The sequence below is a fragment of the Zootoca vivipara genome, chromosome 6 (genome assembly GCF_965207765.1).
Source record: "Zootoca vivipara chromosome 6, rZooViv2.hap1.1, whole genome shotgun sequence".
NCBI lineage: Eukaryota > Metazoa > Chordata > Lepidosauria > Squamata > Lacertidae > Zootoca > Zootoca vivipara.
In genome coordinates, this window is record NC_142589.1 from 36,795,547 (window position 1) to 36,817,631 (window position 22,085).

At 44.0% G+C, this 22,085-nt stretch overlaps 1 protein-coding gene across 9 annotated transcripts in view; it reads left to right on the forward strand.

The window, feature by feature from the left end:
• Positions 1 to 22,085, forward strand: part of ANKRD11 (ankyrin repeat domain 11) — a 213,059-nt gene that overhangs the window by 123,043 nt on the left and 67,931 nt on the right. For 8 of the 9 annotated variants that reach the window (XM_035116920.3, XM_035116923.3, XM_088671966.1 and 5 more), the window contains one exon: positions 19,342 to 19,486. In XM_035116920.3, coding sequence (XP_034972811.2) covers positions 19,400 to 19,486 — 87 coding nt within the window. In that variant the 5' untranslated portion in view covers positions 19,342 to 19,399. Of the gene's footprint in view, positions 1 to 18,689; positions 18,709 to 19,341; positions 19,487 to 22,085 lie in introns of those variants that run through there. The other variant, XM_088671962.1, reaches the window with a different exon arrangement.

Below are 22,085 nucleotides of genomic sequence, written 5' to 3' on the forward strand. Positions count from 1 at the left end.
GAGGACCTTACGCATTATATCTTATGCTGCTCCTCCTTATATAATGAAGCAAGAGAATGGTTTTTGACACCTTTAATGACAAGGTCCCCTGGCCAGAATCCTTCTGACATGATTCTTTATCTCCTCGCAGACATAGATAAGTATGTGACCTGGCATGTAGCATTTTTGCAACTGCCGCCAGGAAAATTAGAAAAAAATTATGTAGCTGAGATAGCCATCAACCGTAAAGATGCATCTTTATCACTAAACCTTGTATATAATTGTCCATTGTATTATTTAACATTATTTTTAATATATTCATGGCCCTGTGGTGATTTTAGGTTATAAATTTTATTGTCTAATGTTTCAATTTGATTATTAAGGAGTTCCTATAGTTTTGTGCAGATTAGGTCATGTTTTGACAATACAAATGTTTTAAGTTTTTGTATCAAATTAGTATATATTTTATTGAATGACATGGTATACATTGCAGCAGCCTTTGGCTATAAGCAATAAACTTTGACTGCTCCTTAGCACCTAGCATGTCCACCTGCCTGACTGCAGTCAGCTGGTCTGCGGGCACAGCTCATCTTTTGCTGCTGTGCTTCCCCCGCCAATCACCTGATTTGCCCAGCAGCATAGCAGCAAAAGACACATTTTTTTGCTGCTGTGCTGCCAGGTGAATCAGGTGTCTGGCAGGGTAGTGCGGTAGCAAAAGACACATCTTTTGCTCCTGTGCTAACTTATAGATCTTCTGATTCACCTGGCAACAAAACAAAACAAAAACTGCCAGGTGAATCAGGTGTTTAGTGTGGTAGCAAAAAAAGAAGGAAAAAAAGAAAAGCATGTCCTTTGCTGCCGTGGTACCTTGCAGTCCCCCTGATTTGTCTAGCAGCAAAATAAACATTTTTATGTTTTTTTTTTGCTGCTGTGCTGCCTGGTGAATCAGGTGTTTGGCACTGTAGCAAAAGACACATCTTTTGGTGCCTTCGTACCCTGCAGACCCCCTGATTCTCCAGGCAGCATTTTGTTTTTAAACTTTTTGTGTGTGCTGCAGCTCTGCCTGGTCTGGTAGCAGGGCAGCAAAAAAGCAACAACACAAACACCTAGGTCCCAGGAGCAGCAACCCACCGTATTTTTTTCGCTCCATAAGGCACTCCTGGCCATAAGACGCACCTAGGGTTTTTAGAGGAGGAAAACAGGGGGGGGGATATACTCTGAATCAAATGTTGTAGGAGATGAGTTTAAAGTGGGGAGGGAAGGAAAAACACTGAAGGGACAAGGAGCACTCGTGGAGTGTGTGGAGGGGTTTCAGGGGAGGGAGGAAAGGAAGGCAAAAGTTATCTTCCCCCCCCCAGCCAGCTCGCCCTCCCTCCCTCCCACCCCCGAACCTGCAGCACCGGAGCACGGAGAGGAGGAGGCGGCGGCAGCTGTTGGTTGCACTCCTAGCCGCCAGCGGCTGAGCCGGATGGGCTGGAACCTGTACGCAGTGTGGCTAGGAAGGAATTAGCAGGAAGGACATGATCCTTTCCCCCTGCTTGCCATGAGGGCAGGGGATTTCCCTGCTCTTTGTTGTGTTTGTCTGCCACCAGTCTCCTTGCTCAGCATGTCTGCTTGCTGCAAGGTGACGCTGCTCGGCCGGCACTGAGCAACAGAAGGGGAAAGGATCGTGTCCGCCTGCTAATTCCTTCCTAGCCGTGTCACCTCGCAGCAAGCAGATGCACTGAGCAAGGGGAATGGGCCATCGCTGGCCCGATCCAAGCAAACACAGCAACCGAAAAAACAAGAGGCTGGGCAGTAAAACCCTGAGGCAGAGGGCAGGAAAGGAATTCACTGCAGCTGTGCAGTCCCTGCCAGAAAGAAACAAGAGCAAAAGGAGGGGAGCAGCAGCTGACTTCAACTGCCCAGTTAAAACCATACACGGCGGAGAGCGCAAAACAAAATAGTTGCAATTGAATCCTTAGGAAGGCGCCACAATAATTAGGCAAGGGGGACAGGGCTGGGGCAGGGCTTCTGTCCCGCTAGGTGCTTTGCTTGCTTTACAGGGGCCTCCTCCCGTCTTGCTGTAAAGCAAGCAGAGCGAGAGCCGCTTACACGCTTTGTGCGGCTCTCGCTTTTATTGCTTTACAGTGAGCTGGGAGGAGGGGCGGAAGGAGGTCCCATCCGTCCCTCCTCTCACCTCGCTGTAAAGCAAGGAGAGCGAGAGCCGCTTACATGCTCCATGTGGCTCTTGCTTTGCTTGCTTTAAAGCAAGCAAAGGGAGAGCCGTGCAGAGTGTGTACGCGGTTCTCGCTTTACTTGCTTTACAGTGAGCCGGGAGGAGGGGCGGACGGGAGCCATGGCTCCGGCGGAGAGGCATCCCTCAGCTTGTGACTGTAGTGGCAGCCAAGGCACCCCACTGCTGTCCAGTGCATTTGATCCATAAGACGCACAGACATTCCCCTTTACTTTTTAGGAGGAAAAAAGTGTGTGCTATGGAGCGAAAAATACGGTAGGTCCCAGGAGCCACATGGCTCCTAGCATTCCTGTCCCACTTTGTAACACTGTGTATAAAATGATTTCACTCAGCAGGTTGTAGATACAGTGGTACCTCTACTTACGAATTTAATTCATTCCGAACACACATTTGTAAGTCAAATAAATTTGTAAGTCGAATCCCATAGGAATGCATTGGGAGAAAAAATTCGTAGGTTGAAGCAACCCTATCTAAAAATTCGTAAGTAGAAAAAATCCTATCTAAACTGCATCCAAGATGGCGGACGGAGCTCCATTCGTAAGCAGAAACATTCGTAAGTAGAGTTATTCGTAAGTAGAGGTACCACTGTGTGTGATTGTAATCATCCACATAAATGAGAAAAAGTGAAGTACTGTGATGGGTCACACTGGCATTTCTAGCCCTGTATGTTCCTGGTCACCAGCATGTGCATTTGTTCAAAATTATTACAGTAATAGTTCTAACTACACAGATAAGAACACTTTGCAGTGAACATTAATGAACCTAATTTTCTTCCATCTCTGTGTGGGAGTATTAATGTTCTAAGTACTGTAACTACTGGATTGAAAGCTGGCTTTGCTGAAAAAAGGCTGAAAAAGTACTACCACCATCTTACTTGGGCACAGACTGATCACAACAACTCCTGAGGTGGTTACTGATTCTGTAATGTGAAATTCACGCTTGCAGGCAGTTTGCTTTGTTGAAAAATAACATGATGCAAACAAATACTTAAATATTGTTTTTTTTTCATTGTTTTGGGAAGAAGCCAGTTGGACAATAGCTTGCTTCTGTACCAGCATTTGTATTTGATACTTGGTCATTTCTCTTGGTCTTTAAATGTGTGTTTGCAAGATTGCAATGTATGTAGCCTTTTGTTCATTATTATTGAGTTTGCTCATGCATCAGTTAAAAGCTCCACATGTAAGTGCTCTAGAGTTTTTAATAGAGGTTATCATTTTTAGATTTTTTTAGAAAGTAACAAGTACACACATGATGGGGTGTAAAAATAATACCCCGAAAGAAAGATTCTTTTCAAATTTGCAGATTATTTTGATTGATTTGTCCCCTCTGCTACATGTAAATGCTTTACAGCAGTTTTAGATAAGCAAGCTAAAAGTCTCATAGGGAAAAAAAAGTCAGGCAAATGGGCTAAAAGGTAGAAATCTATACCCATCCCCCTACATAGAAGGGGGATACAAGACTTCCACGTTTACCTGTGTACTGCTTCTGCTACTCACACCAGGTTAATAATTACCAGAATGTACTTTGGTGCCAGGTATTTGTTCTCCTTCCTCATGATGTGCAAAAGCAGATAATGAAATCAGTTTGCTCATTTTGTAGATCCATGAAGCTAGCTTTAGCCAGTTGCCAGGAAACTGAAATGGGCCAGGCTGCTTCCAGGGCTTGTGTTTGCACAATCAGCTTTGGGGCAGCAGCCTGCTATCATTTGCAAACAGTACTCACAAGAGAAAATGTACCCGAATCGTGAGAGGAGCTCTTTTCAAAGGCAGCATCAAGCACGTAGGTAGATGTGTTAACACAGGGGTTCCCAAACTAAGCCCCGGGGGCCGGATGCGGCCCAATTGCCTTTTCAATCCCGCCCGCGGACGGTCCAGGAATCAGCATGTTTTTACATGAGTAGAATGTGTCCTTTTATTTAAAATGCATCTCTGGGTTATTTGTGGGGCATAGGAATTTGTTCATATTTTTTCCCCAAAATATAGTCCGGCCCCCCACAAGGTCTGAGGGACAGTGGACCGGCCCCCTGCTGAAAAAGTTTGGTGACCCCTGTGTTAACATCATGATTTGAATGCAGAGCTTTTAGTTTAGTTGGTACAGCCCTCCTATACAGTTGCCTACATTCATAGAGTAAGGGGGTTGTGAAAGCTCCATGAGGTTAATAGTCAGCAAGCTCTGTGCCCCAGCTTGGCTGTTCTTAATCCTAGGATTTTTTCCTGAAGAGACTCTGGGAGAGGGGAATCCTCAAAATGTGCTTTCATATTTTGAATAACACAGAATTAATATATTTTGTACATAAGCTGCTCTGGGAGCCTTTTCAGCTGAAGAAAAGGATAACAATGCTTTAAATAAACAGACTCCATCCACCCCAGATTTATTATTTTGGAGGAATGAAAGGATATAAATGCAATAAATAAACTTAAAAACTGTGTACTCATGTCAGGGAATGCCCATGAGCCTGATAGTTGTGGTATGTTAGTTCAAAAGTGTTTTTGCCAGAGGTCCTTAATATCTAATGTTAGTTAAGGTGAACATAAAGGCACTTGCCTGATGAGCTTATTGTAAGGCAGAGTGGCTCATCTGTGCCTTCCTGATATTCTTCAACTTTTATTAGCCCCAGCCAGCATAGTCAGTAGTCAGGGATTATGGAAACTGTACTGCAATAACATCTGCAAGACCACAGGTTAGCCACCCCTGTTTTATAGAGCACCCCCATCTCCACAAATAAAGGGAACATTTGCCCAAGCCTAATATTAAGTGGATTGTGAGCAAGGCTTAATCGAATCATACGCAAGTTACACCCACCAGGAGTGACACCTCAATGCCTTCCATATACACTGTGCCATGAAGATTTTGGGCATCACATGGCAGGACACAGTCTTAAAACAAAATTGTGCTCTCCCAAGCCCACATTCCCAGCATGTTCGAACGTCTCAGCGACATCTATGCTGGCTCCATCATTTCTACAGAATGGAAGATGGCAGGATCCCCAAGGATGTGCTTTTCAGGGAGCTGGCTTCAGGCACCAGGCTTGTTAGGAGACCAACTCTGCATTTTAAAGATATTTGCAATTGTGCCATGAAGACTGGCAACATTAACCCTGCCATGTGTGAATCCCTTACAGACAACCATGCTGCCTGGAGACAGACAGGTTGTGTATCCACAGCAGTGACCAAAGGAGAAATGATCACTTGGAGGAGCCACATGGTAACAGTAACAGTGAAACCAGATGCCTTCATCTGCCACAACTGCAATAAAACATTTCTCTCCAGTACATACCGTGTTTCCCCCTTTTTAAGACACCGTCTTATAACTTTTTTTCTCAAAAAAACACAGGGTGTCTTATTTTCAGTGGGGTGTCTTATTTTTTTAATTACCTGTCATCTAGCCCAAATTCTACCATCAAGTTACCCCAAAGCAGATGCAGCACATGAGTGTCTGAAGAGAGGGGAAAGAGACGGAAAAGGAGGGAGGGAGAGAAGTTCCAGAGCAACCCCCCAGCCCTCCGGATGCTGTGGGGCTGTAGTTCCCATTATCCCCAACCACTGGCCATGCTGGCTATTGGGAGTTGGAGTCCAGCAGCACCTGAAAGCCTGGCTTGGATGAACATCTCCTTAGCCCTCCCCATCCGCTACGCTTTGAGCAAAATGCCTAAGAGCAACGTGACGATGGGGCAGAGCCGATCTGGGGAGGAAAGGTGGGGAGGCGGCAGCTGGGGAAGGTGGGGTTGGATTGAACCCTGAGAAAAGCAAACCCAAAAGGTCCACACCTCCTGTTTCTTGTGCCCATTTCTGCTTTGCTGCAGATAATATTTTTAAAAGGAAAAGGAAACTACCCAGTTATCTTCCTTTTTAAATGTGAAATTTAAACAGACAACAGAGTTCAATGGTTGTAAAGAACTAAAGAAAGACGTCTGTGCATTTCTCAATTGGCCGGGAGGGTTCCACAATTACACACACACACACAGAAAAGAAACGGAGGGGTGAAATTGTAATAATAGTGATGATGATAAGATATAGTTTGCATTTCTGTACATTGCAAAAAGGGAAGAAAACAAGAAAGAAAATGCAAGTATCCAAAAGGCACACCCCAGTCGCCCTCCCACCCAGGCCCCTGATTTCTGCCGATCCGGAGGCCACTGGCTTACGTGGTCCGCTCAGCCTGGCAGGGCGCTCCAAGTGCTTGGCGCTGCGGAGCGTTTGGCGTGCTCCACGCTGCAGCTGCCGGTTCTGGGCGGCGGGGAGGCAGGTCTCCTTGGCCGGGCCAAGCGGAGGCCGCTGGCTCAGGCGCTCCGCCCGGCCCGACAGAGCGCTCCAAGCGCTCAGTCCTGCGGAGCGCTCGGCGCGCTCCACACTGCAGCAGCCGGATCTGGGCGGCGGGGAGGCAGGTCTCAGCCGGGCCAGGCGGAGGCCGCTGGCTCAGGCGCTCCGCCCGGCCCGACAGAGCACTCCAAGCGCTCAGTCCTGCAGAGCGCTCCAAGTGCTCCATGCTGCAGCCGCCACTTCTGGGCGGCAGGGAGGCAGGTCTCCTCGGCCGGGCCAAGCGGACGCCGCTGGCTCAGGCGCTCCGCCCGGCCCGACAGAGCGCTCCAAGTGCTCAGTCCTGCAGAGCGCTCGGCGTGCTCCATGCTGCAGCCGCCACTTCTGGGCGGCTGGGAGGCAGGTCTCATCGGCCGGGTCAAGCGGAGGCCGCTGGCTCAGGCGCTCCGCCCGGCCCGACAGAGCGCTCCAAGCGCTCAGTCCTGCAGAGCGCTCGGCGCGCTCCATGCTGCAGCCGCCACTTCTGGGCGGCAGGGAGGCAGGTCTCCTCGGTCGGGCCAAGCGGAGGCCGCTGGCTCAAGCGCTCCGCCCGGCCCGACAGAGCGCTCCAAGCGCTCGATGCTGCAGAGCGCTTGGCACGCTCCACGCTGCAGCCACCGGTTCTGGGCGGCAGGCCTCCTCGGCCGGGCGGAGGCAAGACCGCTGGCTCGGGCGCTCTGCGCGCTCGCCGCTGCAGCAGCAGCTGGCTCCAGGCACCAAGCCGGCAGGCCTCCTGCTGCTGCAGCCGGCGTTCTGAGTCCCGCTGGCTGGCTGGGGCCCTCGGCGGTCTCGCTCCACACGGCATGGAGGTATGTCTTATTTTCAGGGTATGTCTTATATTTCACAAATGTTTAAAAATCCTGCCATGGCTTACTTTATGGCTACGTCTTAAAAAAGGGGAAACACGGTAGCAGGCGCTGTAACTTGACTTTTACCCCTGATGGCGCAGTCTTCCATTGTCTCTTGAGACAGATTGTAACAATGTTGTGGGAAATGAAAGTTAACAATATTGATACATACAGAGTTTAAATATTTCAGGAAGAAGGAAACATAGTTGAGGTCTGCAATTAGAGTTAAGTAATTGAGGACATTATTTTTTTAAACAACCAGTAAGAGGTTTGGAAAATGAGAGATGGTGCTGGATGCTCTCCTTAGAGTAGGTATAGGTAGATTTCTGATAACAATACTTTAAATGAAAGTTAAGCTGTATTCATCTTTTAAAGGCATTTTTCAAAACTGAGCATTCTCGATTCTTTCTCTTGAAAATAGCAAATTGTAGCAAGTCTGTTATTTTTATACAGAAGTGTGCCTGCTTTTGTTTAACATCTTTTCTGTTTTGTTATATAGTGCATGCTTCCCTTAAACATTTTTTGGAGGAGGGTTAGATATCAGAGGTGGATTATTGGAGAGCAGGGCAAGGAAAGGAGATTCCTGAGACTTTGGGGTGCTACTCCAAGTTCAGTTCTGGTGCTAGATCAATCTTCCTCAACCTGGTGCTGTTGCAATGTTTTGGAACCCAGCTTCCAACACACCTGCCTAACATTGCCAATGGCAAAGAATTATGTTGTAGTCCAGCAACATCTGGAGGGCACCTGATTGGGAAAGGCTGGGCAGTTTCATATATTCATAGTTTACTTTGAATGTACCTTTTTATTAAGTTTGTTGGGGTGGGGAAACCAATAACCTTTTCCTATGTGCCATTGTGTCCATGGCCATATGGATAAATTTAAGAGTTCTATATACTGTAGCTTGATTATGGGAGGAAGTGTGGCACACTACTAAGATTCTTGGCTTGTGTGACAGCATAAAAGTAAAGATACATAGAATATGCACCATGTAGTTATTTTTCTATAGTGGTGAGAGCTATAAGTGAAGACAAAATGTCTTGGGCTGTGGAAATGTATGGAAGTAGGAATAGCTGGAGTGGGGGAGTAAAATGGTATAGTGCACAACCAGTTCTCCAGAGAGCCCACTAATATTGAACTAAAGCATGTGCCGGCAACTTATGTAGCAGAAGAAATCCATTGACATACAAACAAAAACTGCTGCATTTAAGCAGTTCTTGGAATCCCTCTAACATGCTTAAAAGGAACAAGTTTAATTTGAAGGAGGGAAAATATTTTATTCAGTTCTGGAATTCCAGCTTTGGACATTGCATTTGTACTATAACACACGTTCAGGCTTTCTCTTGAAAGAGAATTCACAGCAACAGTGAGGGGCTTATAAGCTATGCTAGTCTGGCTGCCTTTTTAGGAAAATTGGTAGGAAGAAGGATGATAGAATTGTGGAATGGTGTTTCCACGACATATGCTCTGAAATTTGCAGTTTCTTGCCAAAACCCAGCAGTACCAACAGTTTCTTTTGCTGTCTCATTGCCTAGTTAAACATTACGAGGATACTGTAGTTCTTTTTCTCTTGTGAGGCTGCTCCTCCACAGAGATCTGTATCTCATACTTGGGGATGAAACAAGCTCATTGAGATTCTAAGCTCCCTTTCAGAACATTTCAGACGATATGTGATCCTTCTTATCTTCTAAAGTAATATGAGAGGCAGCTTTTTCTAGGTGTACATGCTAGATGAGAAAAGAATCAGAATAGGATAGTGCACGCCATATGAAGGTACAGAGCAGCAGGAGGATGTGTACTGTGTGTGGATTTCCTGGCTTCTGTGCAACAGACTTTCTGTCACTCGAGTTTTCTGTATGCGCATATTAAACAGCCACCAAATAATTATTTCCATGTGGGAGAAATGTATGAAAATTCATCTATCGGAACAGACTCCTCAGCAAAATGCATCATGACAAATCATCCTCCCATTGGAATTCTTTTTTTGAAATAACAAAAGAAAGCTTATAATATTGTTAAAGAATTGGCAATATCAATGTGTGCTACTTCCAAACTTACTTGCCCTTTACCTTAGAATGTTACAAGAAGAATGAATAAGCAACATTCACATCAGCTGGGTGGCATTACTTAACTCTACAGATAGGGCTTGGCTCACAGTTTGTAAAAACCTAGGTTACTAGCTTGTGTAAAGTTAACTCAGCCAAAGGGTGAGTAAGCATAATTGTAATCAGTAACCTGCTAAATTAGTTGATAATTTCTGCTTCCCTGTATTCCTTGTATCTATGTATTCTCAAGGAGTAAATGAGAAACTCAGGAAAAATAATTGAAGCCATGAAGGTGTTGCCCTTCTTTTTTATCACAATAAGGTTCACAGTATTTCATTGCTTAGTACTATAAAACACATGTCTGCAGTACAGTAACCAGTTTGTCTAAGATGGGATGGGTATGAGGAGCTGCTTATTCCACTTGAAACAACCATTAACCTATAAGCAAGTATGACAAGCTGAATCTCATGGGGCTTCAATCTCCTAAACACTGTGTAGTAAAGCTGAGCCAAAAGAAGGAAAAGCCAACAAGTCTTTAGTTCATATGCTTTTCACTGTAAAACATGAATTCCCAGTTTCTTAAAATAAGAAATAAAAAAATGCAAGTTAAAATTCAGCATTCTCAATAGTGACTCATTTGTGCTAAATGTGGGCCATCCCGCTGTGACAGTGATGCTATTGTGTTTTGCAGAATTACCTTTGCATTATTGTTTCCTCTCAGCCTTGTCTTTTCCTGGCTCTAGCATGTAGGCATGTTGGATCATAGTGGCAGACTTCTGGTCTAGCCTGCCCTCCACCCATACAAACCAGGAAACGTCTTGCTAAAAAAGCTAAGCTTGTAGGATCTTAAGCAGATCCAGAAAGCCCACAGTGATAGGAGTCTGCAACAATAGGGGGTCGAGTTCTCATGCAGGGCTCTGCTCATGTCACTTGAATTGCACTTTCTCTGGTTGGTGTTAGCAGAACATAGAGAGTGAATTTGCAGCTTTAGAGGCAGCCAAATCCTGTGAACAGTTCGCACCCCCCCCACACACACACCCAAAACACTAATATGGAAGGCTTTAATAGCTGCTGTAGTACATATGATGCTTAGTTTTTGTCAATAGCATCTATTAGAGTGGTGAATGGCACTATTTAGAGGGAAGAAATCCCAATGAAAATCCTCATCATTATATATTTTACATGGCTGTTTATTTGTATATATTTTAAAATTTTAGATATTGATTTTTATGATGGCCAATACTTATAATGCCTAATAAAGGATTGGTGAAGTGAAACATATCATGCTGTAGTATCATATCTAAAGAGACCTGCATTTCAAATCTTTCATCTTAATTCCTGATTATAATTTAAACACAGGAGCATGATGTATGCTCCCTAGCATTCTGGTTCTTTGCAGGTGCCTCTCCAAAAGCAGTATTACTTTGAAACCATATTTTCCTGCATGTATTTATAGAGATGAAGCTGACAACCTCAATTACCAGACATCCTCTAAAAGTCAAATTATGTTTTAACATCTGGCTGGATAAAAATTAGATCCATGTCTTAAATGAATCATGGGAGGGGTCATAGTCTTGTATGCAGACAGTCCCAGGTTCAACACCTGCCATCTTCAAGAAGGGCTGGGAATGTCCCTTGTCCAAAATCCTGGAGAGCTGCTGCCAGTCAGTGTAGATACGGTAATGCTGAGCTGGATGAACCAATGGTGTGACTCAGAATAAGACAGTTTCCTATGTTCTCAAAGTTGGACAAATGTCTGGAATCTGATTAAGTCAAACAAGTGTTTGAGGTATTTGTCTTTCTACTTGCAAATTACAAAGATGGCAGCGTATTATTTACGTGCAATAGAGGAAACCCAGCTGAGAAATGGTTGAATTGTTATTAGGCTCTAGACTAAAGGCAGCTTACATGGATCAGAATAACTAGGTCAATGGTTTTGAATCATGCTTCCAGGACCTTCGTTCCCAGTATCTTGTGTTTAAAACTCCTCTGAATTTAATATTTATAGTGAGTTTACTTACCTAAGTCTTGAAATCTAATCAAGTCATGTAATTACCACTAAATTACAGTCTAATTTAATATCCAATTTGAGCAATTGCTCGAAAAGAAAGAGAGAGCCAAGATGCCTAGGGATGTCATTGGCATGTGAGAACAGTTTTGTGGTTCTTATGGGACTAGCCACCACATCATATTGTGGCAATGAATTCCTTAGGTTAACTTATGCATTTGTAATGACCCCTATACAATACCATGCAAATTAGAGTTAGAACTAGCACATGAAAACTCGTTTGTTGTTTTTGAGATTGCCCTTCTGCTGAAGTCTCTGTAGTGCTTTCTAGAGGGGATTCAGAGATTGCTTTTTGGTGGTCGGGTGCACATGATCAAATGAACAAAATGAGCTAAAAAAAAATCACCTGCTGCTTCTTAGCCTCTGATTTTAAAGAATGGATGTTAATGATATTTAAGAGATGATAATGCTTGGTTGGGAAGGGCAACAGGAACAGAAATAGCTTGCACACAACAGCTCAGATGTTAGTCCCATATCCAGCTTTACCTATGTCAGGTTTCACAAATCAGCAGGCAGCTTTGATTTATGTGCTGTTATGTCTCAGGAAGACTTTTCCCTTACCCCACGCACCCTTGTACCATTTCCCCCTGGAGGGATCTTGTTGAAACCAGTATATAAAAACAGGGTGGATTTGATTTAAATCATAGTTTTCTACATAAAGACTAATTCTTGCTGGTATAACTTTAATATGCAAGTAGATGAAGATTTTTAGAATAACAACTTTTCATATTAGTTTTTTATCCCCAGTTTAATAGGTTAATCATTCATATTTGGACAACTTTACTGTTGTACTTAGGAAGGAGAAAAATAATCATTACCTTAATAACAACAATTTAAATAGATTTATTCAACTGAAACAATAACATTACAGCATATGTTATTTGCTTAAACAAACATCCATGTTTGTTAACTAATTTGGCTAAACAAAAACAAAATATATATATTTTAAGAAACTTAGACTGTCAGCCCAGCCTACAAATGAAAAACTTAAATACTGTCCACTCCAAACAATCAGAAAAATATTGTTTCTATTCTATTCACTGAACTTCTTGAAACTTAGCACTGAAGGGGTTGTTTCTGTATTCATAGGTTTGTAGAACAATAGGATTAAGGTCTTTTTCTCAACTCTGTCCATGTTATAACATTTTTGCTGTGAAGAAGAGGCATGTGATCTCTGTTGAGTCAAATTCAGTTTTGAGAACTGCAAAAGTAAACCAAGCATCTGTGATAATATCTTGTAGGCAGAGAAACTGCCCAATAATCTTACAAAAACCTCTGGAAGAGCATGACATTGTGAATGGATTAATGGAATTTATTTACTCCAAAAATTAAACATATACAACCTTATTCTACATAATTAAAAAAAACTAATTTTTATTTCATGATGGACTAACCTTTGGATGGTTATATATTTTCCTCAAAAAGCATTTTTTTTAAAAAAAAATCCGTTTTAAATAAAAAAATCCGATTTTTTAAATTTATTTTTAAAAAATCATTGATTTTTATCCACCCTGTATAAAAATGATTTGAAAATGAAACAGCTTCTTTTGCTGTTTCATAGAAGTGTGGGGGATTATATAATGTTTCTGAGCCAACTTGGTCTCCTACTTCCTTATTTTCTGACAGTCATTAAGTTCTTTGGTTCAAGGAGCTAAGTTAGCTGTTTAGAAAACAGAACTGTTTGATGACAGAGTTCCAGCACAGGAAACAGAGTTCTGAAAAGTAGATAATAGAAATGTTACCCTACCCATGTTGGGGGTTAGAAGGGATTTGGGCCAGGTTTTGTATAACATGGGCCCCCACATTTTTTAGCTGGACTGCAGTTGTACAAAGTAAGCATTTGTTGTCTCCTCTTTCCCCTCACCTCAAACTCCTTAACAATGTGCTGTAAAACAAAATGGGGACTGCAGGCACTGCTGGTAATTGTTGTGCAAATATAATACTCCCTCCAAGCTGCTAAATAGGCCAGTGCTCTGTTTACATGAAGAGGCAGCCAGCTTTCCAAGTATAATGAGTCAGCTACATGAACAGAAGGGGTGCGGAATTAATCTGGCATCCTTCTGACTTTCTCTTAGTGAACTCTGTTTCAAAGCTCTCTGTAAAATAGATATGTACCCTAGTAACAAATAGCCACATTGACATCCAGAGCACAGATTTTTTTAAAAATAGTAATAATAAAATTGATCTCCATGCATGGGCAAATGCCTATGGTTCATTTTGAATTGGAATCCTCATTTGGATGTGGCTGTCAATGACTGAGCCTCTGAGAGGATTGAATGTCCTGGGTTCAATTCCCCACATGTTTCTTTTTATGTTACCTTAACCGTGTGGCCAGAGGAGTTTAGTACACATGCTAATATGCAACGTAGCCTGCATCTGAATTGGCATCAGCTGAGGCAAAGTTATTTTGGGTATTTATTATGTGCCTAGCTGTGCTATCAGTTTGTGGCTGTTTGCATACAACAGTCAACTCCTTTCCCAAGCTAACAAATACCACACACCTAGCATTTCTTCTGTGTTTGCTAATTTACTTTGAGTCCTAGATTATAGATTAGACTTAAAAAAGAAGTTTAAGAAAAGGTGTAGGATATAATGGCAACTTCCTGTCAAAGGGCTCTGGGGTGAACTATCCACCTTTGGTTTCATATTAGGTACTGGTGGGGGGTTGCTTATCTAAAGATGAATGCCTGAGTAGCATAGAGTGACGAGAAGACAACATACCTTCACTGTTTGATTTAGCAAGAGAAAACCTCAAAAGCCGTTTAAGCAAGGAGCAGTGCACTGAAAGTGATTGTTAATCGACCCTGCAGCTGGCCTTTCAGATTATAACATACAAAATGAAATGCACACCCTACACCATTCCCCTTCAGTTGATTTTTATGTTCAAGGCATTGAATACATTAAGGAAATATTAATTAAAGGGTAGGAAATGTGATGCCCTCCAGATGTTGCTGGACTCCAGCTGTTAAGCCCCAGCCAGCATGGTCAGTAGTCAGGGATGATGTGAGTTACAATCCAGCAGCAACATTTAGAGGGCACTATGTTAGCTACTGCCTCTTAATTCCAGTTTAGGTACTTTGCCAGATTTGCACTACCAGCCTCTATAGCAGGCATGGCCAAACTTGGCTCTCCAGTTGTTTTGGGACTGCAATTGCCATTACTGAGGGCCAAGTTTGGCCATGCCTGCTATAGAGGCTGGTAGATAATCATTTTTCAAGCAGGCCTGTTAACTTCAGAACAAAAAAGATGGGCTTAGTGAAGAGTTGAGGGGTTGGTGAGAAAGGATCTGACTGCCATACTTACGTGTAAAGATTATTTCTTTTTCTACACAGTTGCTATGTAGTTGCTACACATGTCTTTCAATTTATTTGATCTCTCTCTATCTTATCACTATAATTGCATCCTCAGTCTTGACTTTTTTTGGGGGGGGGGGAATGTAGTGTGTATGGAATCTTTACGGGGATATAGATTATTTACAGATTATTGTCAGATTCTTCTTGCTGTTCCATTGGAATGCTGAATCCATACTTCAAACACATGAAAAGAGTGTCTGTCTGAATATCTTCTGAAGTCATCAATACACTTTTGGTTTGCTGACTTTTGGTAACTGGATTTATTTGCCTATTTGATTCGAAGTTTACATCCTGCTTGTCTACCTGACACCAGCATTCTAGGGAATTATTAATTCGTCTTACATTAGGGAGGACAGGCGTGTGGGGATTTTACCAAGTTAATGTTTTTTTAGGGTTCAGTTTTGTATGATAACATTTTTTCTTAAAAAAAGAGTTGCCATAACTGGGCAAGAGCTCTTGAAATAGAGTAAACTAGATGTCTGGCTGAAGTCATGTGACGTTCACTCAGACTGTAAGTGAAGTCACTACTGCTGCTGTTGTATAGAATATTTTATAGTGAATATTTGTATTTGAGGAAGCTTAGCATGATCATAACTCACTGTGTTATTTCTCTGGAGTTAGTTAAGTTAAGCAGGTCAGTTTGGGATTGTTATGCTTTTCTCTTCTTTTTTCAGTACAGCTACATGTGTGCTCTCTTCTGTGTTTGATATCCTACTTAAGCTAACATTTTGTATGAAGGTGGTGTTTAGGTTTGATGAATTTCTCATGTTGCTGCCCAAAGAGGGAGCATGAAGCATTTTGGATGTATGATGTATAGCAGGCATAGGCAACCTTGGCTCTCCAGATGTTTTGGAACTTCAACTTCTATGATCCCTAGCTAACAGGGCCAGTGGTCAGGGATTATGGGAGTTGTACCGTGTTTCTCCCAAAATAAGACGGTCCTCAAAAATAAGCCATGTCAGGCTTTTTATTAGAAGAATAAATATAAGACATCCCCCGAAAATAAGGCGGGGGGGGGGATCAGGTCGGGATGGCGCCAAGGAAGAGGAAAAGGAAAAGGAAGTTTCCTGTCGGCGCCCGGAAACGGATGTTCCTGCCCCACCAAATCGCCCAGCAGCGTGTCCCATGTGGAGTCCAGACTGACCAGGAGCCGGCAAGAGCTGCAGCAGGACCTCCCGAGAGCCGACCAGCAGGACAGCGCGCTGAGCCCAGACCAAGCAGGACCCCACGAGGGCTGACCCAGGAGAGCCGGCAACAGCGCGCTGTGCCAATCCCCGAACCAGCGGGACCCGGCGAGCGGTGTAGCGCGAGCCGCAGGAAGCCCCGACACAGCGGGACGCGGCGAGAGGTGAAGCGCGAGCCGCAGGAAGCCCCGACACAGCGGGACGCGGCTAGAGGCGCAGCGCTCGCCGACCCCCGACTCAGCAGGAGCCTGCAGCAGCGCGCTACGCCGACCCCCGACACAGCAGGACCCGGTGAGAGGCGCAGCACACGCCGCACCGAGCCCTGACTGAGCGGGAGCCGCAACAGCGCGCCGTGCCGAGCCCCTACTGAGCGGGAGCTGGCAAAAGGCGCAGCGCTCGCCGAGCTCCGACGGCAGGAACCACAGTGTGCAGTGCACCGTGCAGAGCCCCAAAGCCCAGTTTCAAAGCACTACCGGTACGTTACTTTCTTTTCTTGCCTTGCCCACTTTACAAAATGCATGGTTGATGCAAGCTTTAATTGTGTGAAATTGTGTAAAAGTACAATATTTACCTGTATGCGTGGTTGATGCAAGCTTTAATTCCGTGAAATTGTGCAAAAGTACAATATTTACTGGTATGTGTGGTTGATGCAAGCTTTAATTGTGTGAAATTGTGCAAAAGTACAATATATATGCGTGGTTGATGGAAGCTTTAATTCCGTGAAATTGTGCAAAAGCACAATATTTATGCATGGTTGATGCAAGCTTTACCGCAATTTCCAAAAAAATTGCTTTCACTCCCAGGGTGCTTGGTGCAAAAGTACAATACAGTACGGTGTTTGCATGGTTGATGCAAGCTGTACGGTAATTGCATGCACGAAAGTACCATACCGGTAAAAGTCTCATCACTGGGTACTGTGGGTCTCTCTCCCCCAGCACCAACCAGCACCAACCCCCAGACAAGATGAGTGCAAAAAGAAAGAGTTATTCTGTTGAGTACAAGAAAAGAATTGTGGAGGACTCTCAGGGCAAGAATCTTCCGGCTTTCTGCCTGGAGAAGAAGTTGGATATCCGAATGGTCCAAAAATGGCGGGCAGAATATGATAAACTCAGTCTACAGGTGCTCATGGGAAATTCAAAGAAGCACAAGTGTGGTTCTGGTCGGCAACCTTTACTTCCTGATCTCGAAGACATGATCAGTGAATGGATCGCAGACAGGAGAGCAAAGGCTTTGGTTGTGCGCAGGGCTGATATTCAAGCATTTGCCCTGGAAATGGCACCACGACTTGAAATCTCCCCAGAATTCAAAGCATCAAACCGCTGGCTGGATCACTTCCTTCAGCGATACGACATGTCTCTCAGAAAATCAACAACACTGTTTCGGTTGGAGGATGCTGAAGTTGTTAAGCGAGCACTTGCATTCAAGTCCTTTGTTGATGGAATCGACTTTTCTAAATACCAACCTTGCAACGTGATTGCTATGGATGAAACTGCAGTGTTTATGGGTCAAGGAGCCCAAACGACAATTGAACAGAGAGGTGCCTCCTCAATCTACGTTCCCTCCATTGGTCACGAGAGTGCACGTGTTACCTGTATTTTGGCGATTCGTCTGGATGGAAAGAAAGCCACACCTGTTGTCATCAGTAAGGGCAAGAAAGAGAAGATTGAACGTGTTTCTGGCATTTATGTTCTTGAATCTGAAAAAGCCTGGTGCACACAATCAGTTATAAGGAGGTGGCTTGATTTTATGCTGCCACTTGTTATGCGAGGTGGCCAAAGAGGTCTGCTAGTCTGGGATTCAGCCAGCACTCATCGTGCAAAAGACATGAAGAAGTTCCTTGCAGAGAGAAGAATAGATCAAATAATGATTCCTGCAGGAATGACTGCTTATCTGCAGACTCTTGATATTGCAATAAACAAGCCATTCAAAGACAACTTGCGTATGGAAATTAACGACTACATTAAAAATAGAATGACAAGAAATCAGCGTGGAAACTTTGTGAAACCTTGCCTGCAAGAGGTCGTGAACAGGGTGAAGAATTCATGGGATAAAATCAGTGACAGTGTTGTTGCCAAGGCACTCCGAGCAGGTTACCTGGATAAGAGCTGCTCATTTACTGAGAGCTCTATTGCTCGACATGAAAGATTGGGGCCAATGGTTCTAAAGGAACTGGAGTCGCAAGAAAATCAGGATGGAGTTCCGGATTTGGAGAGTTTTGAAGATGTTCCAGAAGAACACCCTGTAACTAAGCAACTCACAGCATGGGCAACAGAGTTTTGTTGCTGTGCTTCTAAATTGTGCCTCACCTAGATTTATATACAAAGGCAATTCTGATCCGAACAGGGAAGGCTGCATATTAACTCTGCTGAGAATATTAGAAGTTGCCTTTATGGTTTACCATCTTTGCTTCAATCTAGAAATGGTTCTGCATAAGAAACATATTTCTTAGGCAGATTGCAGTTCACAAATTGCTTTATGTGAGAATCAGGCAGATTAAGTTTTAATTGCCTTAACCATGTGCATAGGACACCAAGTCTTTATGTGTGTCAACACAAACAATTTTTTTGAATAGCTTTGGGCACCTAATACCTGTTTCTGAGAGCTATTATGTCTAAAGGAACCATAAAGTATTATAGTCGTACCTTGGCTCTTGAACACTTTGGGAGTTGAACGTTCCAGTTCCCGAGCGATTGACAACCAGAAGTGAGTGTTCTTGTTTTCAAACTTTTTTTGGAAACCAAACGTTCAGCATGGCTATTGTTTCTGGCCGCCTGTGCAATCAGGAACCAATCGGAAACCATGCCTTGGTTTCTGAACTTTTTAGAATTTCATTCAACTTCCGAAGTACGTCTGTATTCACAGTTGGTATTTGAGGGACTGTTGTCTATCTTCTACCTGTACAAAGGAAGACCATGTTGGTTCCTGACTCTCTTGCAACTCCTTTTTTGGGAATTTGCATCTTTGCCATAGAGCAATACTCTGGGAATGCCAGCACAGTACAGTGGTACCTCTACTTACGAATTTAATGTGTTCCGGACGCACATTTGTAAGTCGAAAAAATTTGTAAGTCGAATCCCATAGGAATGCATTGGGAGAAAAAATTCGTACGTAGAAGCAACTCTATCTAAAAATTCGTAAGTAAAAAAAATCCTATCTAAACCGCATCCAAGATGGCGGATGGAACTCCATTCGTAAGTAGAAACATTCGTAAGTAGAGTTATTTGTAAGTAGAGGTACCACTGTACTTCAGTTCATTAAAACAACAATTATTATGCCTCCCCTCCTCTTTTTGTTAGCTGTGGCTTGAACATCTGTGTATTTCTTTTATCATTGCAGACTGTTGATGATGAAGCGATGGCAGCATAAATGAAGGCCAAGTAAGGAAGGAAGAACGATGCCCAAGGGTGGGTGTTCTAAAACACCACAACTGGAAGATTTCTCTCTCAGCAACGACATGGTGGAGAAACAAACTGGGAAAAAGGTACTGTGCCTTTAGTATACTTGTCTTTCTCATACTCCCTCCACCCCAGTAGTGTTATAGTGAGATGGTAGCACAACAGGCCTGTGTTCTCAAACTTCTGTGCATGCTGTACTGATTACCTCCCATGAACTACCAAACAGAATACCTTTCCTTAATTTATTTTAGATTATGTCCCATTTGTCTGTCTCTTCCCCCCCACCCAATAGTAGCCCATGGGCCATGAGTGGTCCATCAGCTTTGTTTATGTAGTCTGTGGTATGCCTATGGATTTGTAGTTGAAGACAGCAAAGAGTATATCCATCATATTAAATATTTGTGCTAATTTTTAATGACATTTTAATTGCTTATTTTATTAAATAAGGCTGTGAGGCATGAAGGCCACTCCCTGCAAGGCGCTTTCCACCTGGCCTAGGGCCCAGGGCCCAGACTCATCCAGCCCTACAAAAGAGGCTCATGAGGCTGGAGGAACATCACCCAGCTGTGAGGCATGAAGGCCACTCCCTGCAAGGCCCTTTCCACCTGGCCTAGGGGGCGAGGCCCGGACTCACCCAGCCCTACAAAAGACGCTCCTCATGAGGCTGGAGGAACATTGTCTGGCTATTGTTTTATTGATTTAATATGCTGTAAACAGCTTTGAGATTTTTATTAAAATATAAAGTGCTATAGAAATAATAATAAATTCTTATATTTTATTTTATTGCGTTATAGTTTGAATTCTATGGAATTACAATTGCTACAACAGGCAGACAAATGATTAAGTGATCCACCAAGACCCTCAGCAATTTTCAAGTGGTGTGTGAGGGGAAAAGCTTGAGACCCACTGATCTAGGTGATGCTACATTAAGTTGATAACTTCCCCCACAACCAGCTTCTATCGTGGTCCATAGCATAGTTGAGAATGAGAAAGCAACAAGAATTAAGGTAGAAAAGGTACACTGTGATACTTCCTCCTTCATCCTACTACTAACTGAGCTATTGTTTTAGTTAGGTAGAAGCTTTGTGTCTTTAGGTCTTACCTACTGCTTGTGTCTGTTGGTTTGTTTGCTTGGTAGTGAATTCATCACTGCATTGGTCTGAAATGCTGTTCAGTAAATGAATATCCTGGCTTTTAGAGTTAGACTAGAACTTAGAATCTGTCAAGATGGTTGAGAAAGGTAGCAAAAGGAGACCTGAATGTTGAGGCATAGCTGTCTAGTGTTAACTGATTGGCATAAGGAGAAAGTGCCAGTGTGGCCTAGATAATTTTATGCAAAATAAAGCTGAAACCCAGAAATTATGACTGCAGGAAGTTGCAAAGGGAAACACCAGTTTTGTGTGGTGTAATAATAGTAGTAACAACAACAACTTATTATTTATACCCCGCCCATCTGGCCGGGTCTCCTCCGCCACTCTGGGCGACTTCCAACACACATCAAAATACATTAAAACAGGCATCCCCAAACTTCGGCCCTCCAGATGTTTTGGACTACAATTCCCATCTTCCCCGACCACTGGTCCTGTTAGCTAGGGATCATGGGAGTTGTAGACCAAAACATCTGGAGGGCCACAGTTTGCTGATGCTTGCATTAAAATATCACAGACTAAAAACTTCCCTAAACAGGGCTGCCTTTAGGTATGTTCTAAATGTCAGGTAGTTGTTTATCTCTCTGATCTGTGATGGGAGAGTGTTCCACAGGGTGGGTACCACTACCAAGAAGACCCTCTGCCTGGTTCCCTGTAGCTTTGCTTCTCGCAGTGAGGGAACCACCAGAAGGTCCTCGCGCTGGATCTCAGTGTTCAGGCTGAACGATGGGGGTGGAGACGCTCCTTCAGGTATACAGGACCGAGGCAGTTTAGGGCTTTAAAGGTCAGCACCAACACTTTGAATTGTGCTTGGAAACGTACTGTGAGCCAATGTAGACCTCTCAGGACCAGTGTTATGTGGTCCCGGCAGCCGCTCCCAGTCACCAATCTGGCTGCCGCATTCTGGATTAATTGCAGTTTCCGGGTCACCTTCAAAGGTAGCCCCACGTAGAGCGCATTGCAGTAGTCCAAGCGAGAGATAACCAGAGCATGCACTACTCTGGTGAGACAGTCTGTGGGCAGGTAGGGTCTCAGCCTGTGTACCAGATGGAGCTGGTAGACAGCTGCCCTGGACACAGAATTAACCTGCGCCTCCATGGACAGCTGTGAGTCCAAAATGACTCCCAGGCTGCACACCTGGTCCCTCAGGGGCACAGTTATCCCATTCAGAACCAGGGAGTCCCCCACACCTGCCCGCCCCCTGTCCCCCCAAAACAGTACTTCAGTCTTGTCAGGATTCAACCTCAATCTGTTAACCACCATCCATCCTCCAGGCACTCACAGGACATTCACCGCCCTCACTGGTTCTGGTTTAAAAGAGAGGTAGAGCTGGGTGTCATCCGCATACTGATGAACACCCAGCCCAAACCCCCGGATGATCTCTCCCAGCGGCTTCATATAGATATTATTAAGCATGGGGGAGAGGATGGAACCCTGAGGCACCCCACAAGTGAGAGCCCAGGGGTCTGAACACTCATCCCCCACCACCACTTTCTGGATACGACCCCGGAGAAAGCGGAACCACTGTATAACAGTG